Source organism: Pelophylax lessonae, assembly GCF_965119305.1.
Source record: "Pelophylax lessonae genome assembly, chromosome: 6".
Taxonomy (NCBI): domain Eukaryota; kingdom Metazoa; phylum Chordata; class Amphibia; order Anura; family Ranidae; genus Pelophylax; species Pelophylax lessonae.
Genome location: NC_138773.1, coordinates 305,681,544 through 305,703,650, shown reverse-complemented (window position 1 = coordinate 305,703,650; position 22,107 = coordinate 305,681,544). Strand labels below are relative to the sequence as shown.

The following is a 22,107-nucleotide window of genomic DNA, read 5'->3' as shown; positions in this document are numbered from 1 at the left end:
GACAACTAGCATAGTGTCTAGAGACACTATGATTAGGAAAAGCCTTCCTAATATTTTTTATGTGCTCCCTCACCCTCACTGTCAAAGTCCTTTTAGTGCGGCCTATATATTGTAGGCCACACGGACATTGCAGGAGATAGACAACATTGGTGGAGGAGCATCCAATAAAGGGCTTAATAGGATGTATCCTGGAGGTGGCTGTAGATGTAACCTCGCAGAATTTCCTGCCTACAAGGGAGTTGACCTTACAAACCGAACACCTTCTACACGGATAATATCCGGTTAGGGTGTGAAAGAAGGGCAATTGTTCCGGTTTATCCAAAACGTTCGGAGCAATCTGAAGACGTAACGGCTCCACACCCCTGAACACTACCGGTGGAACTTCAGGGAGTTGGGGGCCCAGCACCTTATCATTTTGGAGGATATTCCAATGTTTTTTAAAAATGCGTTTAACATCCCTGTACTGCTTCGAATAAGTAGTGATAAAGGAGAAACCAAAACGATTCGAATCATCTTGTTCTTTGGGCTGCTTCTGTAGCAAGATAGACCTATCAATGTTCTCCACTTCCTGCAACACCATATTCAGGTCAACCTCATGATACCCTTTGTCAAGGAATTTATCTTTCAAGATCAGAGCCTGGTTGTGATAAGTATCTGTACTGGTACAGTTGCGACGTAGACGTAAGAACTGGCTCCTGGGTACAGAGCGCAGCCAGGAAGGGTGGTGACAACTTCCCTGCTCGATGTACCCATTCCGATCAGTCGGTTTAAAAAATGTACTAGTCACAACTGCACCATCCTTGATCTCTATGGTTAGGTCAAGGAAGTTGATCTTATTCTCACTAACCTCATGCTGAAGTACAATTCCCAGCATGTTGGAATTGAGTTCGTTGATAAAACTATCCAAAGACCCTCTATCGCCATCCCATAGGAGGAGGACGTCATCGATATAACGCCTCCAGAGAACCAATTGGGGTCTCGGTCGGCCATAGATGACGTCCTCCTCCCACTTGGCCATAAAAAGATTCGCCATGGACGGTGCATATTTGGCACCCATGGCGACTCCCCTCTTTTGCAAGAAAAAGGAGCCGCCAAACCAAAAGTAGTTATGTTGCATGGCGAAACTGAGTAATGAAAGGATGAACTCCCTTTGTGATGAAATCAGGGAGTCATCTCTTTCCAAAAAGGTCTGAACAGCTTGATGGCCATGTTCATGGGAGATGATAGTGTAGAGGGAGGTGACGTCCGCTGTGGCCAGCAGATATCCCTCCCTCCATTCAACCCGTTCCAAAATATTCAAAACTTGAGTGGAATCTCTTAAGTAAGAGGGGGTATTGGTAACAATCGGCTGTAGGTACCCGTCTATATACCTCCCAACCCTACTAGTGACGGAGTCTATTCCGCTCACTATAGGGCGTCCAGGCGGATTGAGGGCGTTCTTATGCACCTTTGGGAGGTAATATAGAACGGGCACCCTCGGAGCCACAGGTACCAAAAACGACCTCTCTTTTTTGTTGATAATATTGTCCTGATACCCCTGATCAATAAGAGTTGATAAATCCTTTTTGTACCGGTTTGTAGGATTAAACAGGAGTGGACTATAAGTGTCCGTATCAGAGAGTAACCTATTCATTTCTGCATAATAGGAGGATTTGTCCAGAACGACAATACCCCCCCCTTTGTCAGCAGGCCTGACAACGATGTCATTTCTTTTCTTGAGGGATTTGAGACCTTCATTGAACCGAAATTCATTCCTGTCTTTCCTAATTTGTAAAGCCTCTACATCCTTAAGGACCAAGTCCTTAAACACCCCTATAGATGGAGTTCATCCTTTCATTACTCAGTTTCGCCATGCAACATAACTACTTTTGGTTTGGCGGCTCCTTTTTCTTGCAAAAGAGGGGAGTCGCCATGGGTGCCAAATATGCACCGTCCATGGCGAATCTTTTTATGGCCAAGTGGGAGGAGGACGTCATCTATGGCCGACCGAGACCCCAATTGGTTCTCTGGAGGCGTTATATCGATGACGTCCTCCTCCTATGGGATGGCGATAGAGGGTCTTTGGATAGTTTTATCAACGAACTCAATTCCAACATGCTGGGAATTGTACTTCAGCATGAGGTTAGTGAGAATAAGATCAACTTCCTTGACCTAACCATAGAGATCAAGGATGGTGCAGTTGTGACTAGTACATTTTTTAAACCGACTGATCGGAATGGGTACATCGAGCAGGGAAGTTGTCACCACCCTTCCTGGCTGCGCTCTGTACCCAGGAGCCAGTTCTTACGTCTACGTCGCAACTGTACCAGTACAGATACTTATCACAACCAGGCTCTGATCTTGAAAGATAAATTCCTTGACAAAGGGTATCATGAGGTTGACCTGAATATGGTGTTGCAGGAAGTGGAGAACATTGATAGGTCTATCTTGCTACAGAAGCAGCCCAAAGAACAAGATGATTCGAATCGTTTTGGTTTCTCCTTTATCACTACTTATTCGAAGCAGTACAGGGATGTTAAACGCATTTTTAAAAAACATTGGAATATCCTCCAAAATGATAAGGTGCTGGGCCCCCAACTCCCTGAAGTTCCACCGGTAGTGTTCAGGGGTGTGGAGCCGTTACGTCTTCAGATTGCTCCGAACGTTTTGGATAAACCGGAACAATTGCCCTTCTTTCACACCCTAACCGGATATTATCCGTGTAGAAGGTGTTCGGTTTGTAAGGTCAACTCCCTTGTAGGCAGGAAATTCTGCGAGGTTACATCTACAGCCACCTCCAGGATACATCCTATTAAGCCCTTTATTGGATGCTCCTCCACCAATGTTGTCTATCTCCTGCAATGTCCGTGTGGCCTACAATATATAGGCCGCACTAAAAGGACTTTGACAGTGAGGGTGAGGGAGCACATAAAAAATATTAGGAAGGCTTTTCCTAATCATAGTGTCTCTAGACACTATGCTAGTTGTCACGATAAAAATCCTAAGGGCACAAAAATTTGGGGGATCGATAAATTCACCCCCCATTGGAGGGGCAGTCATATCCATCGGGAGATTTCCCGTTTGGAAACTCGTTGGATTTTTAATATGAAAACCTATGCCCCATGGGGGTTGAACGTCGAGTGGGATGTGAACTGTTACATCAACAATAGCTAAAGCAGGCTTTTATTCTACATTTTTTGTATCATATTTTTTATATTCCTTTTTATGTCATATGGAATATGTTTCTATAATGGTTTCAGAGTGCATTATCAAGAGGACTTGTGTGTATGATGTGTACACAATTTTTCCGTCAATTGTGGCATCATTAACACTTGTCTTGTTTTTGTTTTTTTGTTTTAATTGTCTAATTGTGTATGGGCTCCTCTTTGACCTTAAGTGGTTAAATTTGTAGCCTTAGTTAACATCACATTGATATTATGTTTTTTAGCATGAATATTATGTTTTATTTGCATTCCACTCGTTCTTGGTATGTTATCTTATGATTATCGGTTGAATAGCGATCTGAGTCTATCAGTTGCTTTTGCCGGAGGAGACTAACTAACTACCTTTCGGATAGTTACGACCTATTAAGTCTCCTCTGTGCTTCTTCCGGTTTTAACATGGGGCCTGATAGGACGCAGGGACGGATTGTTCCGCCCGCGTCACTTCCGGTTCCGCTTTGTGATCGAGTGGAACGCAAACGGCGGCTTGTTTCCGCCTACGCCATTTCCGGCTGAGGTACTTTTAAGCGTGCTGCCGTCTGGAGTCGGGTCCGCCTCTGATGATGTCATGGTTTTGACGACACGCGTCAGGCGACCCGACACACGAGCAGCACGCCATCCTATACCGCGGTTCATTTATATGCTTTTACTTATCCACTTCAATGTGAGTATTATTTTATTTTATGAATGAATAAACTATCCATACGGTCTGCACTATCGTCCTGCCTTTTTTTATCGAGGTTAATCGGAGTTGATGTGACCATATACTCCATCTGGTGGTTTGACCCTACCCATACCGTTACCCCAACATTGTGGCTGTTTATTTGAATGGGGCTGATGTGACCATAAGGCGAGATTGATCTTTTGATTGATGCCGTATTTGTGTCCTATCCATCGCTCATGATTACTTATTATCTGGTAAGCAGCTGGTGTGATTCCACGTCTGGGTGTCGGCTTTCCATTTCTGCACAGTTGGAGTTTGTGAACTGGTCTACACTATCTCCTCCACTCTTTATGGACTTTTGGGACTTTATGTGAATGTTTTACATTTTTATAGTGTTTTGGCGCTACTACATTTTTATTCTATGCCTATTTTAGCCTGTAATCTGCTATTTAGTTGGCTGCCTACACTTATTGCTTTGTTTGGACTTCAATGTTCTTGATCTAGCTGTCTGAGCGCAGATTCTTCTATATATTTTTTTCGTATTGTTATCTGATTACCCAATTATTTGCAGCTGGACGGCAATATGGATATTTTCACATTTAGAAGTAAATGTGTTGTTGATGCCAGTGATGTCTTCAATGATTTGGAGGAACCCTCTGTGACGGATTTAGGGGGGTCCTTCCTTAGATTGAAGAACATCATGATTTCCGAAATACACACAAAATGGGATATAGCCCTTCTTGACAAATATCTAGAATTGGGCATGGTCCCGCGTAGCCTCAGGTGGGAGGTCAGCCCACAGGAGGATGAAAAAGATACAATGGTTTGGGCTAAGTATTTCAATGACGCTGGATTGAACATGCTTAGGTTCTTAGTCAGCAGAAAAAAGGTTAAACTGGTCAGATTGGATGAGGAAATCCTGGCCTTGAAAACTTCTATGGCCTCTTCCATCGAAAGTTTGGAATTTGTCAACAGATCCAACGCCCTGAAAAAGGTTCTTGAAAAGGAAGAATCTGACCAGAAAACCAAAAAGAAAAAGAAGTACCTTAGGGACTTAGGTGATTATAAGTCCAATGTAATCTTCAAATGGCAGAAAAAACAGGAGGAGATGCAGGCTGAGGCAGCGAGTCAACCCACTGCATCATTGCCTGTTCCCCTCTCTCAAACAGTTTTTCCCACAGTAGCATCACCGCGTACACCCCTGACGCCTACACGACGTGAATGGGTGCAAATCCCAGGAAGGGGTAGAGGACGTGGTAAAAATAAGAGGGGCAAAGGTGCCAGACCCCCAAACAATTCCCAAGTGACGGAGTACCAACGCGATGGTTATTACCATGAACAGAATGATTATCGCCAGAGTCACACTTATTATGGTTCACCACGTAGAGATGATAGGGCATCATATAATCGTTTCGCTCCATTGGATCAAGGAGACGATTATTATGATGATAGGTACATCACTAATCATCCACAACATCAGTGGAATGGTGGTGGACGTGGGGCACAACAACAAAGACCACAGGGGGATTTTCACAATCCCAGTCAATACAGACAACAGGACGGAAAACAAAGAGAGGGACCAGAGGGGGGAGGCGGACCAGGCAAAAAAAGAAAAATGCATTGAGGGATGCAGGGATTTTTAACCTGAGTTCTGCTGACCTCTCCGATAATGAAAAATTGGTTCTTGGACACGGCCTGAAGTATGCTCCTACCAAACCTTTAGATAGGTTTGGACTTTTTATGGATGTACATAAGTACATCCGTAAAATGAACATTAAAAGGTATGTCATGTCTAAGCCTATCAGAGATAATAGACTTGTCAACGGGGGGATTAGACACTCAGGACTTTCCAATGCCTCACTCTTTAACCCCCCTGGTTTCATGGCTCCCTCTATAGGGGTGTTTAAGGACTTGGTCCTTAAGGATGTAGAGGCTTTACAAATTAGGAAAGACAGGAATGAATTTCGGTTCAATGAAGGTCTCAAATCCCTCAAGAAAAGAAATGACATCGTTGTCAGGCCTGCTGACAAAGGGGGGGGTATTGTCGTTCTGGACAAATCCTCCTATTATGCAGAAATGAATAGGTTACTCTCTGATACGGACACTTATAGTCCACTCCTGTTTAATCCTACAAACCGGTACAAAAAGGATTTATCAACTCTTATTGATCAGGGGTATCAGGACAATATTATCAACAAAAAAGAGAGGTCGTTTTTGGTACCTGTGGCTCCGAGGGTGCCCGTTCTATATTACCTCCCAAAGGTGCATAAGAACGCCCTCAATCCGCCTGGACGCCCTATAGTGAGCGGAATAGACTCCGTCACTAGTAGGGTTGGGAGGTATATAGACGGGTACCTACAGCCGATTGTTACCAATACCCCCTCTTACTTAAGAGATTCCACTCAAGTTTTGAATATTTTGGAACGGGTTGAATGGAGGGAGGGATATCTGCTGGCCACAGCGGACGTCACCTCCCTCTACACTATCATCTCCCATGAACATGGCCATCAAGCTGTTCAGACCTTTTTGGAAAGAGATGACTCCCTGATTTCATCACAAAGGGAGTTCATCCTTTCATTACTCAGTTTCGCCATGCAACATAACTACTTTTGGTTTGGCGGCTCCTTTTTCTTGCAAAAGAGGGGAGTCGCCATGGGTGCCAAATATGCACCGTCCATGGCGAATCTTTTTATGGCCAAGTGGGAGGAGGACGTCATCTATGGCCGACCGAGACCCCAATTGGTTCTCTGGAGGCGTTATATCGATGACGTCCTCCTCCTATGGGATGGCGATAGAGGGTCTTTGGATAGTTTTATCAACGAACTCAATTCCAACATGCTGGGAATTGTACTTCAGCATGAGGTTAGTGAGAATAAGATCAACTTCCTTGACCTAACCATAGAGATCAAGGATGGTGCAGTTGTGACTAGTACATTTTTTAAACCGACTGATCGGAATGGGTACATCGAGCAGGGAAGTTGTCACCACCCTTCCTGGCTGCGCTCTGTACCCAGGAGCCAGTTCTTACGTCTACGTCGCAACTGTACCAGTACAGATACTTATCACAACCAGGCTCTGATCTTGAAAGATAAATTCCTTGACAAAGGGTATCATGAGGTTGACCTGAATATGGTGTTGCAGGAAGTGGAGAACATTGATAGGTCTATCTTGCTACAGAAGCAGCCCAAAGAACAAGATGATTCGAATCGTTTTGGTTTCTCCTTTATCACTACTTATTCGAAGCAGTACAGGGATGTTAAACGCATTTTTAAAAAACATTGGAATATCCTCCAAAATGATAAGGTGCTGGGCCCCCAACTCCCTGAAGTTCCACCGGTAGTGTTCAGGGGTGTGGAGCCGTTACGTCTTCAGATTGCTCCGAACGTTTTGGATAAACCGGAACAATTGCCCTTCTTTCACACCCTAACCGGATATTATCCGTGTAGAAGGTGTTCGGTTTGTAAGGTCAACTCCCTTGTAGGCAGGAAATTCTGCGAGGTTACATCTACAGCCACCTCCAGGATACATCCTATTAAGCCCTTTATTGGATGCTCCTCCACCAATGTTGTCTATCTCCTGCAATGTCCGTGTGGCCTACAATATATAGGCCGCACTAAAAGGACTTTGACAGTGAGGGTGAGGGAGCACATAAAAAATATTAGGAAGGCTTTTCCTAATCATAGTGTCTCTAGACACTATGCTAGTTGTCACGATAAAAATCCTAAGGGCACAAAAATTTGGGGGATCGATAAATTCACCCCCCATTGGAGGGGCAGTCATATCCATCGGGAGATTTCCCGTTTGGAAACTCGTTGGATTTTTAATATGAAAACCTATGCCCCATGGGGGTTGAACGTCGAGTGGGATGTGAACTGTTACATCAACAATAGCTAAAGCAGGCTTTTATTCTACATTTTTTGTATCATATTTTTTATATTCCTTTTTATGTCATATGGAATATGTTTCTATAATGGTTTCAGAGTGCATTATCAAGAGGACTTGTGTGTATGATGTGTACACAATTTTTCCGTCAATTGTGGCATCATTAACACTTGTCTTGTTTTTGTTTTTTTGTTTTAATTGTCTAATTGTGTATGGGCTCCTCTTTGACCTTAAGTGGTTAAATTTGTAGCCTTAGTTAACATCACATTGATATTATGTTTTTTAGCATGAATATTATGTTTTATTTGCATTCCACTCGTTCTTGGTATGTTATCTTATGATTATCGGTTGAATAGCGATCTGAGTCTATCAGTTGCTTTTGCCGGAGGAGACTAACTAACTACCTTTCGGATAGTTACGACCTATTAAGTCTCCTCTGTGCTTCTTCCGGTTTTAACATGGGGCCTGATAGGACGCAGGGACGGATTGTTCCGCCCGCGTCACTTCCGGTTCCGCTTTGTGATCGAGTGGAACGCAAACGGCGGCTTGTTTCCGCCTACGCCATTTCCGGCTGAGGTACTTTTAAGCGTGCTGCCGTCTGGAGTCGGGTCCGCCTCTGATGATGTCATGGTTTTGACGACACGCATCAGGCGACCCGACACACGAGCAGCACGCCATCCTATACCGCGGTTCATTTATATGCTTTTACTTATCCACTTCAATGTGAGTATTATTTTATTTTATGAATGAATAAACTATCCATACGGTCTGCACTATCGTCCTGCCTTTTTTTATCGAGGTTAATCGGAGTTGATGTGACCATATACTCCATCTGGTGGTTTGACCCTACCCATACCGTTACCCCAACATTGTGGCTGTTTATTTGAATGGGGCTGATGTGACCATAAGGCGAGATTGATCTTTTGATTGATGCCGTATTTGTGTCCTATCCATCGCTCATGATTACTTATTATCTGGTAAGCAGCTGGTGTGATTCCACGTCTGGGTGTCGGCTTTTCATTTCTGCACAGTTGGAGTTTGTGAACTGGTCTACACTATCTCCTCCACTCTTTATGGACTTTTGGGACTTTATGTGAATGTTTTACATTTTTATAGTGTTTTGGCGCTACTACATTTTTATTCTATATATATATATATATATTAGGGCTGTAATGATGCGTCGATGTAGTCGACTACGAAAAATCGTTGACGTGCGTGAAAGGCGTCAACGCGTCAACACTTGACATCACACGCCCCCTGGCCCGACTCGCCTACCGGGATACGTCACTTCCGCCGCGAGTACAATACTTCCAATAAGACTTCCAATGCAATGCCCTCGATGCCCGTGCACAGTGGAGAACACTGCACGAGAGTTGGATTTTTCGGTAAGATGTTTCCGCAGCGCCGCTTTAAGCATTGCCGGCCTGGCCGCTGCATTGATTGGGGCCGCTGCAGGCTGATCCCTCCCACTGTCCCACATAGACAAGATGTCACGCGCCACTCCAGCAGCAGCATATGATCGCAGGTGAGCCTGAGGGGTCTGCACTGGGAGGGGGGCTTACTAAGTGGTCTGTACTAGGTGGGAGGGCTTACTGTGGGGTCTGTACTGGGAGGGGGCTTACTGAGGGCTCTGTACTGAGAGGGGGCTTACTGAGGGGTCTGTGCTGGAAGGGGGCTTACTGAGGGGTCTGTACTGGGAGGGGGGCTAACTGAGGGGTCTGTACTGGAAGGGGGGCTTACTGAGGGGTCTGTACTGGGAGGGGGGCTTACTGAGGGGTCTGTACTGGGAGGGGGGCTTACTGAGGGGTCTGTACTGGGAGGGAAGCTTACTGAGGGGTCTGTACTTGGAGGCGGGCTTACTGAGGGGTCTGTACTGGGAGGGGGGCTTACTGAGGGGTCTGTACTGGGAGGGGGGCTTACTGAGGGGTCTGCACTGAGAGGGGGGCTAACTGAGGGGTCTGTACTGGGAGGGGGGCTTACTGAGGAGTCTTTTCCTTGGAGGGAGGCTTACTGAGGGGTCTGTACTAGGTGGGGGGCTTACTGAGGGATTTGTACTGGGAGGGGGGCTTACTGAGGGGTCTGTACTGAGAGGGGGGCTTACTGAGGGGTCTGTATTAATTACAGGATTAATTAGCTAATCAAAAAAACACTCAATTAAGCAAAAAAAATAAAATAAAAATAATCGTTAGATTAGTCGACAGACAAATTAATCGTTAGTTGCAGCCCTTTGCTACAATGTAAAGTAGTGAGTGTACAGCTTGTATAACAGTGTAAATTTGCTTTCCCCTCAAAATAACTCAACACACAGCCATTAATGTCTAAACCGCTGGCAACAAAAGTGAGTACACCCCTAAGTGAAAATGTCCAAATTGGGTCCAATTAGCCATTTTTCCTTCCCGGTGTCATGTGACTCGTTAGTGTTACAAGGTCTCAGGTGTGAATGGGGAGCAGGTGTGGTAAATTTGGTGTTATCGCTCTCACTCTCTAATACTGGTCACTGGAAGTTCAACATGGCACCTCATAGCAAAGAACTCTCTGATGATCTGAAAAAAGAATTGTTGCTCTACATAAAGATGGCCTAGGCTATAAGAAGATTGGCAAGACCCTGAAAATGAGCTGCAGCACGGTGGCCAAGACCATACAGTGGTTTAACAGGACAGGTTCCACTCAGAACAGGCCTCGCCATCGTCGATCAAAGAGGTTGAGAGCACATGCTCAGCGTCATATCCAGAAGTTGTCTTTGGGAAATAGACGTATGAGTGCTGCCAGCATTGCTGTAGAGGTTGAAGGGGTGGGGGGTCGGCCTGTCAGAGCTCAGACCATATGCCGCACACTGCATCAAATTGGTCTGCATGGCTGTCGTCCCAGAAGGAAGCCTCTTCTAAAAATGATGCACAAGAAAGCCGCAAACAGTTTGCTGAAGACAAGCAGACTAAGGATGGATTACTGGAACCATGTCCTGTGGTCTGATGAGACCAAGATAAACGTATTTAGTTTAGATGGTGTCAAGCGTGTGTGGAGGCAACCAGGTGAGGAGTACAAAGACAAGTGTGTTTTGCCTACAGTCAAGCATGGTGGTGGGAGTGTCATGGTCTTGGGCTGCATGAGTGCTGCCAGCACTGGGGAGCTACAGTTCATTGAGGGATCCATGAATGCCAACATGTACTGTGACATACTGAAGCAGAGCATGATCCCCTCCCTTGGGAGACTGAGCCGCAGGGCAGTTTTTCAACATGATAACGACCCCAAACTCACCTCCAAGATGACCACTGCCTTGCTAAAGAAGCTGAGGTTAAAGGTGATGGACTGGCCAAGCATGTCTCCAGACCTAAACCCTATTGAGCATCTGAGGGTTATCCTCAAACAGAAGGTAGAGGAGCGCAAGGTCTCTAACATCTACCAGCTCTGTGATGTCGTCATGAAGGAGTGGAAGAGGATTCCAGTGGCAACCTGTGAAGCCCAAGAGGGTTAAGGCAGTGCTGGAAAATAATGGTGGTCACACAAAATATTGACACTTTGGGCCCAATTTGGACATTTTCAGTTCGGGTTGTACTCACTTTTGTTGCCAGCGGTTTAGACATTAATGGCTGTGTGTTGAGTTATTTTGAGGGGACAGCAAATTTACACTGTTATACAAGCTGTACACTCACTACTTTACATTGTAGCAAAGTGTCATTTCTTCAGTGTTGTCAAGATGAAAAGATATAATAAACTATTTGCGAAAATGTAAGGGGTATATATATATATATATATATATATGTATGTATATATATATATATATATATATATATATGTGTGTATATATATATATATATATATATATATATATATATATATATATATATGTATATATATATATAGGGAACATGGGGGAACGCAGGTCCCAGGTCCGGCACCTCCAACACTGAATGTATGTAATGGCAAGGGGTGCTGGAGGGTTGATGATGGCTGCTGGGGGATCTATTGTCACTGGTGGGAATGTATTTTTGCATGGGGGTCTATTGTTGCTGTGGGGTCTTATGTTGCTGGGGGCTCAGTTGTTGCTGTTAGGGATCTACTGTTAAGGGGGGGGGTCTACTGTTGCTGGTTGCTGGGAGATCTGTTGCTGCTACTGGGGATCTATGGTTGCTGGGGTGCATCTATTATTGATGGGGGGGGGTATATTGTTGTGTGGGGGGGATCTACTGCTGCTAGCTGCAGGGGACCTTTTTTTTTTTTGCTTTTCTTGTTATCATTAACTGCTTGCCGACCGCCGCAAGTAGATTTACTGCGGCGGTCAGCCCCTGCCAGGCAGAGTGACGTTAATTAACGTCACTAGCCTGGGAGGGTCTGGGGAGCGAGCGCGCGCCCGCGGAGGCGCGCTCCCGCTCCCGCGCGGTCACGCACCCCCCCGCGCGTGTGACCAGCGGACCCGATGTCCGCCGGCCACTCGGCGATCGTCGGGGGAAGAGGGAGAATGTCAGGCAGCTTGTGTAAACAAGCTGCCTGTCATTCTCATCGCTGTAAAGACACTGATTACTCGGATCTAGTATGTAGATCCGTTGATCAGTGTCCTTACAGCTAGAGCCACAGCCAATCACAGTAAGAATCACGCCCCTAGGGACACACACAGCCCCTCCCTCCCAAATAAAGTTAACCCCTTCACTGCCAGTGTATTTTTACAGTAACAGTGCATATGTATAGCACTGATTACTGTAGAAATGTCACTGGTAACCCCAAAAGTGTCAAAAATGTCAGTCAAGGGTCCGATCTGTCCGCCGCAATGTCGCAGTACCGCAAAAAAAATCGCAGATCGCCGCCATTACGCGTTAAAAAAAAAAACAACAAAAATCTTTCCCTTTGTTAGTAAACGCGATAACTTTTGCGCAAACCAATCAAAATACGCTTTTTGCGATTTTTTTTACCAAACATAGGTAGGATAAAACAAATTGGCCAAAAATGTTAAAAAATTTTGATTTTTACATTTTTTTTGGGGGGAATTTCATATAAAAAAATGTGAAAAATATTGCTATTTTTGCAAAATTGTCGCTCTTTTTTTGTTTATAGCGCGTGATCAAAAAATCGCACAGGTGATCAAATACCACCAAAAGAAAGCTCTGTTTGTGGGAAAAAAAGGACGTCAAATTCGTTTAGGTACAGCGTCGCACGACCGCGCAATTGTCCGTTAAAGTCACGCAGTGCCGAATCGCAAAATACCCCCTGGTCTTTTAGCAGGAAAATCCTCCGGGGCTTAAGTGGTTAACACATTCCATACAAATTACGTAGCATCACAAAATGATACTTTCATGTTCTGTATTCTCTCAAAGGGACGGTACTGAGAGGTGGGTAGGGGGTGGAATCAAGGGACAGTGCTTGGAGGTAGGTAGGGGCAGAGACAAGGTGTCACTCAAAAGGTGGGAAGTTCCTGCAGCTATTCTCTGAGAAAAAAAAGCCCTGTATATACACAGTATATTAGTTAATTTGAAAAAGTAAAGGTACATAAGGAACATCCGGAGGGGAGAGAGCCAACAGTGGAACAGACGGCGGTGGATTACACAGCGCCAAACCCTGCTAAATTAATAAACGCTTTGGAGCTGGCAATCAATGGAGACGAGCTGCCTTTATCTGCTCCCTAATAACTAATGATTGGTCTACAAACACAGATAGTCACCCAGTTTATATAACTGTTTACACAGTGTTATCTGGATCAGTGCGTGCAGGCGGGTCATAGTGCAGTACCAGTGGAGGGGAAATTTGCTGCCCGAGTCAATATTATTGTTAGGTGTGAGTCTAACCGGCATAAAAAGGAGCCACACAAGCTCAGCTCCGGCCATTGTGTGCGCTCGCTGTGGAGAAATGAGGATTCGGGCTTTGTGTTTACTCGACATAAATTCGACAAATATTTTGCTAGATCTTTTTTGACTTCGACCAACTCTCCTGTCTCTCACGGGAACATATGAGTGTGTGTGTACAGTCACCTGTTCTGTCAATAAATGATTAAAGTGGACCTGTTATCCTAGACAAGGGAAGCAGCCATGTTGTGGCACTTCAGGCAACAATGAAAAGATCGAGTTATAAATTTAGCAAGAATATATTTTTGATACAGCTAGTAAAAAATAGTTGGATCTGTCTTTAAATTAGCTCCATATAATCATTTGTACAACACTGAGCCCGGTGAAGGAAGGTCTGCAGTGTGAGCCAATCAGAGATCTATTGTTTGCACAGTACTGTCATAATCACATTGGGAAAACAGTTAACCCGGAGAACCTGGGACCGTGGTAAGTGGCCAGGCTGGCTTCCTACTGAGGAGATGGAGAAACATCCATTCCCCCATCTCCTCTGTGAGAAAGGAACCCAAGATCAATGATAATTTCCTCACTTCTGGTTTCAGAGCTGTCATCCCCTGACTGTTACAGCCAATCTGTGCTTGGTTAGTTGCTTTGGAGGGCAGGGGAAACATCTGGGGTCTGATAAACCCATGATTTTTTCATAAAGAGGACCTGTCACTACCCAAAGCTATCACAAGGGGCTTGTTAGCCCCTTTGTTATAGCAATAAAGTTCAATGAACTTAAAAAAAAAATACACTATATTACCAAATATATTTGGACGCCTGCACATGAACTTACACATGATTTTACACACACATGAACTTTAATGGCATCCCAGTCTTAGTCCTTAGGGTTCAACTCTTCTGGGGAGGCTGTCCACAAGGTTTAGGAGTGTGTCTATGGGAATGTTTGACAATTCTTCCAGAAGCGCATATGTGAGGTCAGGCACTGATGTTGACGAGAAGGCCTGGCTCACAGTCTCCACTCTAATTCATCCTAAAGGTGTTCTATCAGGTTGAGGTCAGGACTCTGTGCAGGCCAGTCAAGTTCCCCCACCCCAAATTCACTCATCCATGTCTTTATGGACCTTGCTTTGTGCACTGGTCCAAATCATTTGGAGGGGGGGGGGGGGGGGGATATAGTGTGGGGTTGTTCTTCAGGGGTTGGGCCCCTTAGTTCCAGTAAAGGGAACTCTTAAGGCGTCAGCATACCAAGACATTTTGGACAATTTAATGCTCCCAACTTTGTGGGAACAATTTGGGGATGGCCCCTTCCTGTTCCAACATGACTGCTCACCAGTGCACAAAGCAAGGTCCATAAAGACATGCGAATTTGGGGTGGAGAAACTTGTCTGGATTACACAGAGTCCTGACCTCAACCCAGTCAAACATTCCCATAGACACACTCCTAAACCTTGTGGACAGCCTCCCCAGAAGAGTTGAAGCTGTTATAGCTGCAAAGGGTGGGCCAACTCAATATTGAACCCTACGGACTACGACTCCATGTGCGTGTAAAGGCAGGTGTCCCAATACTTTTGCTAATATAGTGTATGTAAACAGTGATTGCACCATACATGTGAGGTATCGCCATGATTTTTGAAGTGAGAGCAATAATTCTAGAGCCATAACTCACAACTAAATCTTAAATGATAACCTAAAGGCTTTTAAAGCATCACATATGGAGAAATCTAGGTACTGTATTTTGTAGCCATTTCTCGGGCTAGTGCAATTTTAAATCTTGACATGCATTATACTGCGTTTGTGTCCACTAAAGTTCATTTTAGTGTATGTTTTTCTGAAAATTTGCGTATGATAAATGGTTGTGCAAATATTGTGTGGCATTAAAATTGCAACAGCTTCCATTTTATTCTACAAGGCCTCTGCTTTCAGTAATTTTCTAGCAACAAATGCAATAAATGAAATAATTGGCCCAGACAGCAAGTATCTAGCCATCACCGTTGTGAACTGGTACATTGTGGATCTGTATAGTAATGCTGACATTTCTTGTCCTGCAGCATCTAACCAGCCTGGTCTTATGGGGAAATGCAGACGGCCTCGTACAGCCTTCACTAGTCAGCAGCTGCTGGAGCTGGAGAACCAATTCAAGCTCAACAAATATCTGTCACGACCAAAGCGCTTCGAGGTGGCCACGTCCCTTATGCTGACAGAGACACAGGTGGGTGACACATGCAGATTCATGCAGTAAAGCGGACCTGTCATGAATGACAGGTTAAAATTCAACTACAGTATAATGTTATTTTATAATTCAAGTTTATGAAACTGGTTATGAAACAGATGAACATTTTACATTCATAATGGAAATATGGCTTCGCCTTGGTTTCCCATGGTCGCATAGTAGGGGATTTTCTAGGACTGGTGTTTAGGCAGAGCTGGACCATCAGCAGCTTTGCCTAAAAAGTCTCCTGAAATCAATCCCTAGATATTCCTTACTATGTAGCTAAAGAATGTCTGGGCTGGAATCTGAATGATTAGTCCTAAATTATTTTAACCCACTAAAAAAAAGAAACAGCAGGTTGGTGGACATTAGGCAGTGCAGATCACACTCATAAAATACAGAGCCAACCAGAGTGGCTCTGTGCCTTGTGATTGCTGTGAACCAGTCTCAGTGATCACCAGTATAAACAGAAAATGTAAACAAGCCCTCCCCTTACACCTCTGCCAGCAATTGCTCCTCTTCTGTTAGACCCCTTTCACACAGGCTTTCCGATCGGGTCTGCCTGTCACCTTTTTCAGGCAGCTTGCTTTTATTACATAGGAATATATTTATGAAGAAACTTTCAATACCCCAAGGCCCGTACACACGAAAAGAAAATCGTACAAAAATTTCCGTATGAAGAACGATTTGTCGATTATCTGTTTGTTAGTATAGTGCTTTCAACAACTGAATCCGACTGTTCGAATAAAAAAAATTTGAAGGTGCAATCTAGAATATTTTTAACGTACATGAACACAACATCCAATTTTTTCTCAATGTTTACAGTAACCGTACGAATATAATCAAACATATTTGGTGGACGTGGCTGCAAGGGTCACGTACACTATAACACTTCCTCTGCTACTACAGTACTACGTAGCTACATTTTCCTACATTTGCCTTTTTTGGTCGAGAATTCTCGTTCAAGTTAACCACTTGACCTACAAAAGATTTATCCCCCTTTATGACCAGGCCATTTTTTTGAGATACGGCACTGCGTTACTTTAACCACTTAACCACTTTACCACCGGAGGATTTTTCTGTCTTCCGTCCAGGCCACTTTTTGCGATTCGGCGCTGTGCGACTTTAACTAACAATTGCGCGGTCGTGCGACGCCGTACCCAAACGATATTTACGTCCTTTTTTTCCCACAAACAGAGCTTTCTTTTGGTGGTATTTGATCACCTGTGCGATTTTTACTTTTTGCGCTATAAACAAAAAAAGAGCATTTATTTTGAAAAAATAACAATATTTTTCACATTTTTTTATATGAAATTCCCCCCCAAAAAAATGTAAAAATCAAATTTTTTTTAAATTTTTGGCCAATTTGTTTTCTGCTACCTATGTTTAGTAAAAAAAAATCGCAATAAGCGTATTTTGATTGGTTTGCGCAAAAGTTATTGCTAACTAAGGGAAAGATTTCTGTCATTTTTGGTGTTTTTTTTTTAACGCGTAATGGCGGCGATCTGCAATTTTTTTTGCGGGACTGTGACATTGCGGCGGACAGATCGGACCCTTGACTGACATTTTTGACACTTTTGGGGGTACCAGTGACATTTCTACAGTAATCAGTGCTATATATATATATGCACTGTTACTGTAAAAATGACACTGGCAGGGAAGGGGTTAATTTTATTGGAGAGGGAGGGGTTAATGTATGCCTGGTGCTTACTGATGTGTGGGGGGGAGGGAGGTGACTGTGTGACAGAAGGACAGATCGGATGTCCAGCTATGCTGAACAGTCCGATCTGTCACTCCCTGTCACTATGGAGATCCGCCCGCTGTGTTTACACACAGCGGGCGGATCTCCAGACTCGATCCCCGACGATCGGGGCAGAGCAGCGGCAATCGCCGCTGCTCCTCCCCTGGCCCGACTCCCGCTGTGAATGAACAAAGCGGGAGCGAGCCTCCGGCGTCGCACGAGCGCCGCCCACAAGGGGCGGAGTCCAGCGACGTAGGTCTACGTCGCTGGACGGGATCGCGGCACTTTGCCGCAGTAGCCTTGAGCGGGGCTAAAGTGGTTAAGGACCGCTTGCCAAAGTTATACTGCAGCAGGCAGCCCCTCCTGCACAAACTGAGGTAGGAATATGTAGGTCACGCACCTGCAGCTAGGGGGCCACCGGCAGCGTGCTACCGCCCCACTCGGCAGCGGAGACTCCGATGCACGGGACAGGCGACTCCGATTGCCGCCTGACACCCGCGATCGTTCCCCGCTGAGACAGAAGGACGGGTAGCTGTTGTAAACACATCCGACCGTTCTTCTCTCTGGAATGATCACAGAGTGCATGAGATCATTCTATATAGGAACACAGGTCTCAGTGCATATTTTTAGCACTGATTAATGTAGTAATGTCACTGGACCCCCCAAAAGTGTCAAAAATGTCAGTTAGGGGTCCGATCTGTCCGCCGCAATGTCACAGTTCCGCTAAAAATTGCAGATTGCTCCCCATAACTTTTGCACAAACCAATCAAAATACGCTTATTGCGATTTTTTTTTTTTTTTTACCAAAAATATGTAGCAGAAAACAAATTGGCCTAAAATGTTAAAAAAATTAGATTTTTTAATTTTTTTTATGGGAATATTATATAGCAGAATGTGAAAAATATTGTTTTCTTTCAGAATTGTCGCTCTTTTTTTGTTTATAGAGCAAAAAATAAAAATCGCAGAGGTGATCAAATACCACCAAAAAAAAAGCTCTATTTGTGGGAAAAAAAGGACATCAATTTTATTTGGGTACAGCGTCACACGACCGCCCAATTGTTCGTTAAAGTAAAGCAGTGCCAAATCGCAAAAACTGGCCTGATCATTAAGGGGGCAAATCCTTCCGGTCCAGAAGTGGTTAACTGACAATTGCGTGGTCATGCAACGCTGTACACAAAGAGAGAGAGAAAAACAATATTTTTTACTTTATGCTATAAAACAAATCCAATAAAGAAATTGAAAAAAATCTAATTTCTTTATAAATTTAGGCCAATATGTAACCTGCTACATATTTTTGGTAAAAAAAAATCCCAATAAGTGTATACTGATTGGTTTGCGCAAAAGTTATAGTGTCTACAAACTGGGAAATATATTGGAATTTTTATTTACTTGTGATTCTGGACAGGAGGGCCGCCCTGTAGCAGTATATCTGCTATGGGGCGGTCCTTAAGTGGTTAATATCCTTCTCATTTACATCATGATACGCACCTTTGTGGAAAACCGGATGATTTTAGTCCGATTTTCTCATAGTGGGGTGGATTTACTAAAACTGGAGCACTAAGGATCTGATGCAGCTGTGCATGGTAGTCAATCAGCATCTTGCCGGTTCACACTAATCCGACTTGGTCGCCTGACAATTAGCTCCCGTTGCTGTGCAATGGAACCGTTCTAATCAGAGCGACTCAAGTCACTCCGACTTAGAAAAAGGTTCCTGCACTATTTTTTGGCTGCGACTTGCATTGACTTCTATGATGAGAATTCATTTGCAAGCCGTTCTGAAGTCGCGCTGCACGCGCGACTTCAAAGTCGCCCGAAGTCGGGGCGACTTTCAAAGTCGCCCGAAGTCGGGGCGACTTTGAGTCAGATTAGTGTGAACCAACTCTAACTTCAGCTTGTTCAAATAATCTTTGGTAATACAACCTGGAAGCTGATTGGTTACTATGCACAGTTGCACAAGAACTTGCACTCTACAGTTTTAGTAAATAACCCCCACTGGATACTAGGCTTTACAGTTCAAAAGTTGGTACTAAGGCCCCTTTTACACTTATGCGACCTAAAAGTTGTGCGATTTTACTGCGATTCGTACGTGATTTTGACTGGACTTGAAGCAATGCCTATGACTATGGACCTCAAAACGCAATAAAATCGGCCCAAAGTTGTGCAGGGACAACTTTGAAGTCGTTGCGACTTGAAGTCGTACAGATACGAACGATACTCATTGGAAATCATGAAGTACGACTTGTCATGTGACTTTGCAGTCCCAAATCACAGGACAAGTCACACAAGTGTTAAAGGGACCTTGGACCGACTTTTATCCTATCCAGAGGCACGTGTGCCCTCTTGTGGCCGATACTGAAAATTCTATTACACAAACAATGTTCTAAACATGCCAAATAAAAAAAAGTTTTTCTTGGCTTTTCAAACAGTGCTTGATGAAAATGTTTTTGAATTGTGGAGGACTGTATTGTTGGCTTTCTAACATTTATCTGATTTCTGTACCCAGGTAAAGATCTGGTTTCAGAACCGCAGAATGAAGTGGAAGAGGAGTCGTAAGGGGAAAGAACAGGGGATGTCCAACCACAGCGACAGGAAGAGGTCAGAGAGCATAGCAACCAGCAATGATGCCCAGGATGACGAGGAGGAGGAGGAAGAGGAAGAGGAGGAAGAAGATGTGGACTTCCAAGGATCAGAGAGAGACACAGACATCTTACGGCACAACGGCCAGCTCCGCTACAGCCCGGAGTCCTTTTGTTCCGAGGAAGAGAGTGGGGCTCTGCCCTCCCCATAAGATACAGACTGAGGGACTGTGGGCAATATGCAGCCCAAAGTTTATTTATTTATCATGGACCGTAATATTCCACAGAGATGTGGAGACCGGAGATAATAATTTATATGTATTTAACTAATTATTGGTAGGGGTCTCGGTGGGAAGGGGTGGGGATGGGTTATAAGTGGGTTCATGGGGTACTGGAAATAAAATGAAATAACCTGGTTTGACCTTCTGAAAATAAAGTCTGTTGGGTTTCGGCATTCTGTCCACCAACTGATGCTTTTTTTATCAATAAGCAAGTGAACTAACCTGTGCAAGCCCGTAAATTGTTTTAAATAGTTCTTCTGGCTCTTCTTTGTTGCTGTGGGCCACTATGCATGGATTGTGTAATTGTTGCTTACATTGTGATGTGATGATTGATGAGGTTCCAATATAATGTCCAGGATATACTGTATAGAAGGACAAGAGCCCCATATATCAAAAATAAGTCCACTAAAAAAGTTTATTTCTACAACAAAAAGTTCAGAAGATAAAGCCAATGAGTTTCGGGTGCTTGCACATCCCCCTTCATAAGGGCTTGTATATTGGCATTGTTTTATAACAGGGATAGACCAATATGTTTTTTTCAGGGCCGATACCAATATTTTGGTCACTGGGTATCGGTATCAGCCGATAAGGGCCGATATTTTGAACATTTAAAGTTTTGAAAATTAAAGACAATTTTTGACACAAACCTGGTACTGAACATGTGGGGTAGGTCTTTTAGCTGTAATGTGAGGTCTTCCCTTCCCTCCCTGCCTGCCAGGAATCCCGTGGGAACCTAGTTTAGTGTCATTAAAATCCTAGAATCCACTTTATTAGTGTTTTATATAATGTCCAGTGTGTGTTTTTGAAATCGACTAGTGGGAAATACCTTCATTACATCACTGCTCCGGGCTCTCCTCGCTAATCTCCCTCTCTGCCGTTTTCTCCTCTCATAGCTGTCAGAAGAGGATCTCAGCCCCTCCCCTCTGCAGTGTACACAGAAGCACTGGGTATTAGATTAGAATAGTGTGAAATACCTTTGTTACATCGCTACTCCTGGCTCTCCTCACTAATCTCCCTGTCTGCCGTTTTCTCCTATCTGTCAGAGGAGGATCTCAGCCCCTCCCCTCTGCAGTGTACACAGAAGCACCGGGGTATTAGATTAGAATAGTGTGAAATACCTTCATTACATCGCTGCTCCGGGCTCTCCTCACTAATCTCCCTGTCTGCCGTTTTCTCCTATCTGTCAGAGGAGGATCTCAGCCCCTCCCCTCTGCAGTGTACACAGAAGCACCGGGGTATTAGATTAGAATAGTGTGAAATACCTTCATTACATCGCTGCTCCGGGCTCTCCTCACTAATCTCCCTGTCTGCCGTTTTCTCCTATCTGTCAGAGGAGGATCTCAGCCCCTCCCCTCTGCAGTGTACACAGAAGCGCCGGTTATTAGATTAGAATAGTGTGAAATACCATTGGTTACATAACGCTCCGGGCTCAGCTAATCTCCCGCTCTGCTGTTTTCTCCTCTCATAGCTGTCAGAGGGGGATCTTAGCCCCTCCACTCTGCAGTGCACACAGAAGCAGCAGGTATTAGATTAGAATAGTGTGAAATACCATTCGTTACATCAAAGCTCCGGGCTCAGCTAATCTCCCATTCTGCTGTCCTTCTCTCCTCCCCCCACTCTCCTCCCCTCTGCAGTGTACACAGAAGCACCGGGGTATTAGATTAGAATAGTGTGAAATACCTTCATTACATCGCTGCTCCGGGCTCTCCTCACTAATCTCCCTCTCTGCCATTTTCTCCTATCTGTCAGAGGAGGATCTCAGCCCCTCCCCTCTGCAGTG

General features: G+C 44.4%; 1 protein-coding gene across 1 annotated transcript in view; it reads left to right on the top strand.

The window, feature by feature from the left end:
• The window catches only part of LOC309557400 (homeobox protein Hox-A4a-like), a 74,684-nt gene extending 54,304 nt beyond the window's left edge, over positions 1 to 20,380 (top strand). Inside the window, exons 2-3 of the mRNA XM_082260115.1 lie at positions 15,569 to 15,729; positions 19,974 to 20,380. Of these exons, the coding sequence (XP_082116241.1) occupies positions 15,569 to 15,729; positions 19,974 to 20,258 (446 nt within the window). The 3' untranslated portion in view covers positions 20,259 to 20,380. The remainder of the gene's footprint in view (positions 1 to 15,568; positions 15,730 to 19,973) is intronic.
• The last annotated feature ends 1,727 nt before the right edge of the window (positions 20,381 to 22,107 follow it).